General features: G+C 26.6%; 3 protein-coding genes across 4 annotated transcripts in view; 2 read left to right on the top strand and 1 right to left on the bottom strand.

Annotated features, from left to right (window-relative positions):
- The window catches only part of LOC125851390 (protein transport protein SEC23-like), a 94,409-nt gene that overhangs the window by 23,336 nt on the left and 58,698 nt on the right, over window positions 1–12,375 (bottom strand). The gene's annotated exons all lie outside the window — the stretch shown is intronic.
- Window positions 1–12,375, top strand: part of LOC125851394 (6,7,8-trihydroxycoumarin synthase-like) — a 57,942-nt gene that overhangs the window by 40,885 nt on the left and 4,682 nt on the right. The window lies entirely within an intron of this gene.
- LOC125851398 (6,7,8-trihydroxycoumarin synthase-like) overlaps window positions 7,793–12,375 on the top strand; it is a 20,852-nt gene continuing 16,269 nt past the window's right edge. The window contains exons 1-3 of one of the 2 annotated variants that reach the window (XM_049531199.1): window positions 7,793–8,696; window positions 8,858–9,293; window positions 9,382–9,588. In XM_049531199.1, coding sequence (XP_049387156.1) covers window positions 7,818–8,696; window positions 8,858–9,293; window positions 9,382–9,554 — 1,488 coding nt within the window. In that variant the 5' untranslated portion in view covers window positions 7,793–7,817 and the 3' untranslated portion in view covers window positions 9,555–9,588. Of the gene's footprint in view, window positions 8,697–8,857; window positions 9,294–9,381; window positions 9,589–12,375 lie in introns of those variants that run through there. The other variant, XM_049531198.1, reaches the window with a different exon arrangement.

Genomic DNA, 12,375 nt, shown 5'->3' with positions numbered 1-12,375 from the left:
TAATGAATTAAACAAGTAATCCAATAGTAACAAATAAATCAAAAAATTGCAAAATAAATTAAATTGCTTTAAAATTGTATTACACCATATTAAAATTGAATTAGAAGAGAGAATTGAGAATGAATGAAAAGCATAACTAACGAAAGACAAGACAACGATCTATAAACTGAATTAAACTCATATTATTCATGAATAAAATTTATATTATATGTATCTTATAAATTATTTTTGCTTTTATCACTAAGAAAATGAGTGATGGTTGCAATATGTATTAAAAATGTATTGTGCATGTCTTATAAATATATTATTAGTGTGTTACCTAAATTATTGTAAATGGAGTGAAGCTAAAAATACGTATTATAACTGTATTATTAATAAATAAAACATGTATTATATGTGTCTTATAAATTACTTTTGGTTTGTATCACTAAGAACGTGAGTAATGTTTGCAATATGTATTAAAAATGTATTGTGCATGTATTATAAGTGTGTTACCTAAATTATTTTAGCTGATATCATTAAAAAGGGAGTGAAGTTTGCAATATGTATTATAAATGTAGGATGTATTGTTCATGATTTTAATACAATTTTAATACAATTATGAAACATATCTAATACAACTTTAATACAAATGCGATATAGTTCCGTAAACCCTTTTCGAGCTTCAAGCTAATATTTTTCCTAAAATCAATTCTAAATTTAACCAAACCCTCTTAAATTGAGATATAAACTTCAAACGATATTTTCAATTATTTGTAGGAACAACCTATCCAAACTAATCGCAAATGAAAGAGCAGTCAATGATTCGTAAATTGAATAAAACTTGTATCAATAATTAATTAGACAAGTAATCCAATCGTAACAAATGAAGAGACATAGTTAACTGCCAAATAAATTAAACTTGAATTAAAAATGTATTACACACAAATTAAAGTTGAATTAGAAGCGAATTAAACATGAATGCAAAATGTAGCAAACGAAAGAACATTATGTGATTTGTAAATTAAATAAAACTTGTATCAATAATGAATTAAACAAGTAATTCAATCATAACAAATCAACCAATAAATTGCAAACGTGAATTAACTTGTACTAAAAGTGCATTACACAAATATTTAAGTTGAATTAGAAGAGAGAATTAAGCATGGATAAAAATTGTAACTAATGAAACACCAGACAATAATCTATAGAGTGAATTAAACTTATATCAATAATGAATTAAACAAGTAATCTAATAGTAACAAATAATAAACTACAGCATGAATTAAATTTGTGTTAAAAGTGTAGTACACAATATTAAAGTTGAATTAGAAGAGAAAACTAACAATAAATGAAATACGTAACTAATGAAAGACAAGACAATATTCTATAGTTTGAATTAAACTTGTATTATTCATGAATAAAATATGTATTAAATGTGTCTTATAAATTATTTTGATTTATATCTCAAAAACATGAGTGATGTTTGCAATATGTATTGTGCCGATGTTATAAATGTATTACAAGCGTGTTACTTAAATTATTTTGGTTGATATCACTAAAAAAAGAGTGAAGTTTGTAATATGTATTATAAATGTATTGTTCATGATTCTAATACAATTTTAATACAATTCTGAAACATATCTAATACAACTTTAATACAATTGCGATACAGTTCCATAAACTTCACCTTTTTCGAGTTTCAATCTAATATTTCTCCTAAATCAATTATAAACTTAACCAAACCCTGTTAAAATTGAGATATAAACTCCAAACGACATTTTCAATTATTTGTAGGATCAACTTATCCAAACTAATCACAAATTCGTAAAATTCAAATAATGAATTCAAAATTTGAAGTTTTATAATGACCATCAATGGTGAACTCTTGCTGCTGTAATTTTAGAGATTTGAATTTTTTGCTTAAAAACATGATTTTGTACAATTTTTGGGTCTTTCTGTTCCTCTTTTCATCATGCTTTTTGGGTAAAAATAGTGAAATATGGACAAAAACTAATTTGAGGATAGTTATTTAAATGAAAATTTTAAAGAAGAAGAAGAAGAATTAAAAAAAAGAAAAGGAGGATGATAAATATTGAAAGAGAAAGAGACGAAGAAGCCAAAGAATAAAAAGAAAGAAGAGGAGAAAGAGGGAAAAGGGCTGGAAAAAAAAAGGCGAATTGCGTACAATTTTCTCAATTCCAAAAAAAAATTATGATATAGCATATTTAGGTGATTTACCCTTATTTTTTCTCTCCCTTAAAAATGGTCTTAACTAACGAAATAATTCAATTTTGCAAGTTAAGCTAAGTTAAAATTATTTTAGTCGAATAATTAATCGCCGGATAATCGCGTGTTAGCGGGCATTTCCGGTGCTTTAAATCCCTTCACGAAATGCTAGTAAGAACCCCGATCCCCTTTTAAGTTTTCATTAGATTTCTGTTTGTCTTTTGAAAGCAATAGTTTTCTTGATTTTTCTTAAAAAATTAAGTGGCGACTCTAAACACAGTCTAAAAAATATTTTTAAATAAAACAATTATTTCAAGTTTGAAACTTAGAATTCTGAATGGTTCAATAAAGATTATAGTCCACAGATGTTGATAATTATAATAAAGTTTAAATCAAAATCAAACACAGTCTAAAAAATACTTTTAAATAAAACAATTATTTCAAGTTTGAAACTTAGAATTCTGAATGGTTCAATAAAGATTATAGTCCATAGATGTTGATAATTATAATAAAGCTTAAATCAAAATCAAATAAATACTAATGCAAAAAGAAAGTTAATTCAACACTAAGAATGACAATAATATTAAATATTTGTTCTTTGATTTTACATTGGTTTAGACAATTCAAATACATAATCTAATTTTAATTTCCTTTAATATTTAGTCATGTAACTAATACTTATTAAACTTATTTTAGCATGATTTAGTACTTTTAAATTATTATCATTTTTATTATGACTTGTTAATTTGCAATATTTGTTTTACGCGATTTCACTATTATTATTTTTTCGTTGGATATTTTAGTGTCATTACTCATATCATATTTTATGTTATTTTCTTAAGAAACACCTTAGATAGTTGTATTTTGGTAGAACTAAAGAAATATTTGAAGTACAAGTAAATTATATGTTTGTACGAATACTTTACCGGAAAAACTCAAAAATCCGAAAGAAACCGAAAAAAACTAAGATTGAAAAACCAGAGTTTTATTGGTTTGGTTTGGTTTGGTTTATAGATTTAAAAATCTGACACAAATGATTTGGTTTTATATTTGAAAAACCCGAACCAATCCGGTCATGTACACCCCTAATTTTGAGTAATCTACCCCTTCTAAACAAGTTTTTGGGATTGAGTTAGGTCTAATATTTATTTTTTAATCATAATATCAGAGTCATACTAATTCCAATTTATTTTTTTCAATGTTGGACATCCCATTTTATATTATACACTCTCCAGATGTACGATCATGAGCATACCCCCATCCCCACTTCGATGGGATTAGGGGTATTTGGTTTCCTTTTATGGTCTTTATTAAGTCCCACATGCTTAAGCTAAGGAAAATATCAAGATATGCATCATCTACAAAGCGAACTCTTAAATATATTAGACTAAGAGCTCGAATGGATTGACTGAAAATGCTTTTAAGTAAAAAAAATATAGCTACTTTAGATTTTTAACTTTTTAAGTCATTTTAAATTTGTTTTAACTTATTTTTAATTATGTCAAACACTTCCAAAAATTGAAAATAACTTAAAAGTCAATTCAAACATGCTCTAAATTGGATAAATTAAACGTACAATCATGCATAAGATAATAATATTTATTTATATACCTACGCATCCTAAAATCAAGTCAATTTTTCTTTTTAAATTGCATATAAATAACTTAATTATATTCGTACCATCTTAAGGGTCACCATCTCATTACATCAAATCACTTAATTATAATCAACTTTAGTGATCCATTTAATTTGTATATAAAATTAATTAAACCATATAATATTGTTCAATGCGACAAACAAAAATGCTTTCGGTAAATCCTTGTTTATATTACTCATGATTACTTTCGAATGAAACGTATATGAATATCTTCTTTCGGGATTAGTACAACACTATTTTAAATAAAGAAAAATCTTTTTGGCCAGAATTTAATCAGAATGATTATTTTTTTTTATGTTATTTTATCATTTTAAATATTTTTATCCTTTTAACTTTAATTCATTTTAATTAAAATATGGAAAAAACATCAATTTATTTTTTTTAAAAAATATATATTATAATTTTTTTAAATTTTTTAGCCAAATTTTGGCCAAACTTTCTGGCCATTTATCACTTCCCTTTGAATAATTAATGTTTGATAAAAAAAAAAATTAACATATTATAAACTCAAAGAAGAAGCTGTCTATTAATTTCAAAAAAAAAAAAATTGGTTTGATTTGGTTTATAGATTTAAAAATCTGACACAAATAGTTTGGTTTGATATTTGAAAACCGCGAACCAACCCGGTCATGTACACCCCTAATTTTGAGTAATCTTCCCCTTCTAAACAAGTTTTTGGGATTGAGTTAGGTCTAATATTTATTTTTTAATCATAATATCAGAGTCATACTAATTCCAATTTATTTTTTTCAATGTTGGACCTCCCATTTTATATTGTGCACTCTCCAGATGTACGATCATGAGCATACCCCCATCCCCACTTCGATGGGATTAGGGGTATTTGGTTTCCTTTTATGGTTTTTATTAAGTCCCACATCCGTAGGCTAAGGAAAATATCAAGATATGTATCATCTACAAACCAAACTCTTAAATATATTAGACTAAGCACTCGAATGGATTGACTGAAAATGCTTTTAAGTAAAAAAAAATATAGCTACTTTAGGTTTTTAACTTTTTAAGTCATTTTAAATTTGTTTTAATTTATTTTTAATTATGTCAAACACTTTCAAAAATTGAAAATAACTTTAAAATATATTTGACCAACTTTTCAGTCAATTCAAACCTGCTCTAAATTGGATAAATTAAACGTACAATCATGCATATATAAGATAAGAATATTTATTTATATACCTACACATCATAAAATCAAGTCAATTTTTCTTTTTTAATTGCAGATAAATAACTTAATTATATTCGTACCATCTTAAGGGTCACCTTCTCATTACATCAAATCACTTAATTATACTCAACTTTAGTGGATCTGTTTAATTTGTATATAAAATTAATTAAACCATACAAATATTGTTCAATACGACAAACAAAAATGCTTTCGTAAATCCTTGTTTATATTACTCATGATTACTTTCGAATGAAACGTATATGAATATCTTCTTTCGAGATTAGTACAACACTATTTTGAATAAGGAAAATTTTTTTTGGCCAGAATTTAATTAGAATGATAATTTTTTCTATGTTATTTTATTATATTAAATATTTTTATCCTTTTAATTTTAATACATTTTATTAAAATATGGAGAAAACATCAATTTATTTTAAAATTAAAAAAAATATATTATAATTTTTTAAATTTTCTAGCCAAATTCTGACCAAATTTTTTGGCCAATTGTCACTTCCCTTTGAATAATTAATGTTTGATAAAAAAAAAATTAACATATTATAAACTCAAAGAACAAGCTGTCTATTAATTTCGAAAATTTTCTTTGGTTTATAGATTTAAAAATCTGACACAAATAGTTTGGTTTGATATTTGAAAAAACCCAAACCAATCCGGTCATGTACACGCCTAATTTTAAGTAATCTTCCCCTTCTGAACAAGTTTTTGGGATTGAGTTAGGTCTAATATTTATTTTTTAATCATAATATCAAAGTCATACTAATTCCAATTTATTTTTTTCAATGTTGGACCTCCCATTTTATATTGTTCACTCTTTAGATGTACGATCATGAGCATACCCCCATCCCCACTTCGATGGGATTAGGGGTATTTGGTTTCCTTTCATGGTCTTTATTAAGTCCCACATCCGTAAGCTAAGGAAAATATCAAGATATGTATCATCTATAAAGCAAACTCTTAAATATATTAGACTAAGAGTTCATATATATGGATTGACTGAAAATGCTTTTAAGCAAAAAAAAATAGCTACTTTAAGTTTTTAACTTTTTAATTCATTTTAAATTTGTTTTAACTTATTTTTAATTATGTCAAACACTTCCAAAAATTGAAAATAACTTAAAAATATATTTGATCAACTTTTAAGTCAGTTCAAATATGCTTTAAATTGGATAAATTAAACATACAATCATGCATAAGATAAGAATATTTATTTATGTACCTACACATCGTAAAATCAAGTCAATTTTTCTTTTTTTAATTGCATATAAATAACTTAATTATAGTCGTACCATCTTAAGGGTCACCTTCTCATTACATCAAATCACTTAATTATACTCAACTTTAGTGGATCCATTTAATTTGCATATAAAATTAATTAAACTGTATAAATATTGTTCAATACGACAAACAAAAATGCTTTCAATAAATCCTTGTTTATATTACTCATGATTACTTTTGAATGAAACGTATATGAATATCTTCTTTCGAGATTAGCACAACACTATTTTGAATAAAGAAAAAAAATTTTGGCCAAAAAATTTGATTAGAATAATATTTTATTTGTATTATTTTAAATATTTTTATTTTTTTAATTTTAATACATTTTAATTAAAATATGGAAAAAATATCAATTTATTTTAAAATAAAAAAATATTTTAATTTTTTAAATTTTTTAGCCAAATTCTAGCTAAACTTTTTGCCATTTAGCACTTCCCTTTGAATAATTAATGTTTGATAAAAAAAATTTAACATATTATAAACTCAAAGAACAAGCTGTCTATTAATTTCGAGAATTTTCTTTGGTTTGATTTAATTCATAAAATCGAAAAGGGGAGTTACATTTACTATTTATAAAGTTGGTAAGGGAGAGGTATTGAGAATATAATTAAATAATAAAAATGTGTTATTTCACCGCCATCCAAATTTAAAAGAATTTCCATATATTTAATCCATGAAAAAAGAATCAGACCTGCACGTGAGGGGTGATTGCTCAGAATAAATGTTTGTGTTGATATCTTTTATCTTCATTCCAAAAGGCAATTTTCAATCAAAGAAGATTTGATACTAGTATACGGCTCTACCATTGCAACACCAAGTACAATACCTGCATAGACTTGATTTTTTGATTAATTAATTAAATAAAAATTTAAGCGAATTAAAATGAATGAATCATTAACCCGTACCAAACTTAATAGAGTTAACCAACAAGGATTGTAGTAGAGTGGTAAGTACTCCTTCATTCTTAAGCAGTTATTTTGAGTTCGAGTCCTCGTGTGTATGAAGTCGCCTTTGTTAGGAGCGCTTTACCCCAATATGGGACTTCTCGCGTAAATCCAAATTTAGCCGGGTTCTAACGTGGATACCGAACATCAAGTTGACTTGACCATATGTTCAATGATTAAATGGGAACAAGTCGAACAAACTCTCATTATTAAGTACATGCGTAGAAGTAACATAAAATTAGCTTTAAAAGGATCACGTCACTTAAGAAATTTGAAAAATGTACGTTAATTCAAATAATTATGCATGAAACACTTTTTTATGACTAATTCCATATTAATATTTTGACATTAAATCATACACATGTGGATAACCAAGAAGGAAAAAGAATAATTGAAATATCTTTCTGAAAAAATTCACTGCCGTACCATTTTAATCATTTAAGTTGTGTTAGAAATGAAAAGGTTAACAGTTTAATACAAGGTCTATAAATAGAAATATATTTGAGATAAATATGATATCATATAACTAGAAAAAATGATTATGATAATTGTTATTCTCTTAGTAACTCTTCCTATTGTACTCAATTTCCTAGCCAAAAAGGGTAGGAAAAATGTTATGCCACCTGGTCCATTAGGGTTACCATTTATTGGAAATTTGCATCAATATGACGGTTTAACCCCTCATATTTATTTTTCGAAACTTTCCAATAAATATGGAAAAATATTTTCATTAAAACTTGGCTCAACTCCAATAGTTGTAATTTCTTCAGCAAAATTAGCAAAAGAAGTATTGAAAATTCAAGATTTAACATTTTGTAGTAGACCTTCTTTTCTTGGCCAACAAAAATTGTCTTACAATGGTCATGATATTGCATTCGCGCCTTACAATAACTATTGGAGAGAAATGCGAAAAGTTTGTGTTGTTCATTTGTTCAGTCTCAAAAAAGTACAATCTTTTAGTCCGATTCGTGAAGATGAAGTATCTAGAATGATCACGAAAATATCCCAACAAGCAACTGCTTCCCAAATTACAAATTTGAGTAATTTAGTGATTTCACTAACAAGTACTATTATTTGTAGAGTTGCTTTTGGTATTAGGTATGACGAAGAAGCACATGAAAAGAGGAGATTTGATGAACTTTTAGCTGTGGCACAAGAAATGATGGCGCGGTTCTTTTTCATTGATTATTTTCCTATGTTCGGTTGGCTTGATAAATTATTTGGAAATACTAGTAGACTTGAAAAAAATTGTAAAGATTTAGATGAGTTTTATGAAGAACTCATTGACCAACATCTTAATCCCAATAAGCCAAAATCCATGGAAGGAGATATTATTGATCTTTTGCTACAATTGAAGAAAGAGCAATCAAATCCTATTGATCTCACTTTGGACAACATAAAGGCAATTCTCATGGTAAGTGATCAACGATACATGTCTAGTATAACCAATATATGCATATAGATAAAGAATTTAAGTTATATATATCGATAGTATGCATGTCTAGTACGTACTTGTATACACAACTATTTTTATGACAATATTTTTCGTTTCATCTCAATTTGATTATTTTGTAGAATATATTTGCTGGTGGAACAGACACAAGCGCGGCTGCAGTAGTATGGGCAATGACAGCCTTGATGAAAAATCCAAAAGTCATGAAGAAAGTCCAAGAAGAAATTAGAAAATCAATTGGGACTAAAGGCTTTGTGAATGAAGATGATGTTCAAAACATGCCTTATCTCAAAGCAGTGATAAAAGAGACATTTAGATTATATCCACCAGCTCCACTTTTAGTGCCAAGAGAAACGATGAAAAAATCCACACTAGAAGGGTATGAAATTCAGCCAGGAACTATAATTCATGTTAACTCTTGGGCGATTGCAAGGGATCCTGAAATATGGGAAAATCCAGAAGAATTTATGCCTGAGAGATTCTTGAATAATGATATTGATTTCAAAGGCCAAGATTTTGAGTTGCTTCCATTTGGAGCAGGCCGAAGAGGTTGCCCAGGTATTCAATGGAACTATTATACATTATACGTAAAAATCTTGCATGTTTTTAATCTATAAAGATTTAAATTTTGAATTCGTCTTTACAGGTATTGCACTTGGTGTTGCAACGGTGGATCTTATGCTTGCAAACCTTCTTTATGCATTTGATTGGGAATTGCCTTGTGGGATGAAGAAAGAAGATATTGATACAGATGTCATGCCTGGAATTGCTATGCATAAGAAAAATGATCTTTGCCTTGTCCCTAAAAATTATTTCTAGATTAGCTACATCTCTTCTAGTCATAATTCTATATGCACGGACCTAATAATATAAATGGTATGTTTTGGGATTAATAATCGAGTTTTTGAAGCAATTGTTTGCGTGAATAAAAGAATAAGTTTTTTTTATCACAAATATGTATTTTCTTTGACGCTATTTAAGGCATAATAAGGCTACCCGCATACAACATTTTGTAAATATTTTATGTTGTCAATTATCATGATTTATAGTATTTTTACGATAGATTCACTTCAAGAGTCAGTAGAATTTTTTGTATTATTTTCAAAACATATTTTATGTTGTCAATTATCATGATTTATAGTATTTTTACGCAATTTTTAAATATATAAAAAAAGACAAATAAATTAAAATGGACCCAATATATGTTATTTTTGTTGTGTCAATTTATGTGACACAAATGAAATTTGGAGAGTCATCCAAATTTTCATATTTTTTTTTTAAAATGTTTTAAGTTATAATTATTGTGATTTATAATATTTTTATGTAACTTTGAAATAACGTACATTACTGGTCACTTTGTCCTAATTTATGTGATATGGATAAAATTACAAAATTAACCCTTTTAAAATGTCTTTTAGATATTTTAAGTTGTTAATTATTATTATTTATAATACTTTTTTGGTAATTTTAAAATGATATGTGTTATTTTTTCTGTCCCAATATATGTGAGCCTGATAGAATTCTGAGAGTCAACCTATTTTATTATATAGCTTTTAAATATTTTAAATTGGTAATTATTGTAATTTTTAATGCTTTTTAAGTCATTTGTAAATGATATATTGGAACTTTTCCATTTCCTTGATTGGGACTTTTCCATTTGTGACACACACACACAGATATATATATATATATTCTACTATATTATAAAAGCTTTTAAAAGTCCCACAAGTATAATATATAATATTGAAGATTGAAAAAAGTCCCAATCTTAAATATTATCTATTATATATTATATTTGGGCCTAAAGTCCTTTTTATAATATAGTAGAAGTAGAATAGAATAGAATAGAATAGAAATATTATTTTTTTTGGCCACAAATTATTTGTCAAATAATGAGCACAAAGTATTACGTGTGAGTCTCTTGACAAATTAATTAATAGCCAATTTTAACACGTACCAAACTTCTGCTAATAATATTCTTTAGTGAAAGAGATATTGATGTGAGATACTAAATGATTAATTAGGGTGTAAATCATACTTCTTATGATATATTTGAAAATTTTTATAACAGAAAAGAATCATATTTGTCTTCTTACTTTCAGAAAAATGATATAGGTATGATTTATTATTATCATACTTTTTTTTTATATATTTATCTTTATCATCTAATTTTGGATACATATTTATTCTTGGACTATTAACTCTCACATCTCACTCTTGTTATTATACGTGGCGCCTAAATTCCAAAATATCTAGAAAACGTGATTACTTAAGGACAAAGGTCAATTTTCAAGCCTTAATTTTCGTGGCCAATAATTTTTTTAGGATCTTTACATAAATAATCAGATAAATTTACTGATTATTTTTTCTAGACATAGATTATCCACCGTTATAAATTTATATATATAAATTTACCGATTATTTTTAATTTAAATTATTAGGTAGACAACGATTTAAATTAATTCACTAATATTAATTTTAAGTTATTGAGTAGACGACAACTTTGATTATTTTCTTTTGATTTTGTTGTGTTACTTTCATGAATAGCTGTGTCCCATTATTTCACATGTCATATATTATATGGTTGTGAAATGATCTTACATAAAAACAAAACATGTGCAAGTACAATTATGTAAAAGGTTAGAATTCTTGAATAGTGGTGGAAAAGCATCTTGTACCTATCTAGCTCTATAAAACATCAAGCTATAAATACGTAATTACTTATGAGTAAATAAAAAAGTATATAATTAGTAGTTAAAAGATCTGTTACAGACAACAGACAAAAAAGATAAGTGCAATTTCATAATTACAAAAAAAAAAAAAAACTAGTGTTACAAAATGATTTCTAAGGGATAGTTTTGGAAAAATTAGGAAAATTCACTTAAATAACTATCCTTCGGTAAAAAATAGTCGACAGATATATAACATATGTATATTAATTAACGATTGTGAATAGTTTTCATCGAGCATCAAAATATGTAACTTTCCCTTGATATTATCCCATATGTTAGGTCATGACCAGACAATTTTTATATTGTTGGGGCTGCAAATTATACTCTCTAAAAAAAAAAAATACTCTCTAAGAGAAAAGTTTGATGACTTTAATTATTAAGAGTGTGTTTGGTACGAAGGAAAATATTTTTCAGAAAATGTTTTACAATTTTTTTATATTTGGTTGGGTTAAATGTTTTTCAAATCAACTCATTTTCCTCAAATTTAAGGAAAATGACTTCTCTTCAAAACTTAAGGAAAACATTTTCCAAAACTCTCTTCCAACTTCCAATTAAAAAAAAAATTGTTGAAAAAATCAATTTATTTGGTCTCTACCCTCAAACCAGCCCCCCAACCACCACCCAAAAATAAAATAAAATTAAAGTTTGTTTTTAAATTCAATATTTTTACCCCACCCTCACCCCTATCCCCACCCCCTACCACCACCCCTCCCAAAAAAATATTAAAAGTTGTTTTTAAAAGATATTTCTAATTTCAATTTTTTATTTTTTTACACCCCTACCCTCGACCCCCGCACCCCCACCCACACCCGCCCACCCCCTACCAGCCCCCCCCCCAAAACAAAATTTTAAGTTTGTTTTTAAAAAATATATTCGACTTCAAAATTTCATTTTTTTCACCCCTACCC

This window comes from Solanum stenotomum, unplaced genomic scaffold (genome assembly GCF_019186545.1).
Source record: "Solanum stenotomum isolate F172 unplaced genomic scaffold, ASM1918654v1 scaffold25311, whole genome shotgun sequence".
In the NCBI taxonomy this organism is placed as follows: Eukaryota; Viridiplantae; Streptophyta; class Magnoliopsida; order Solanales; family Solanaceae; genus Solanum; species Solanum stenotomum.
The sequence above is the reverse complement of the archived record's forward strand: the minus strand, read 5'-3'. Positions and strand labels throughout refer to the sequence as shown.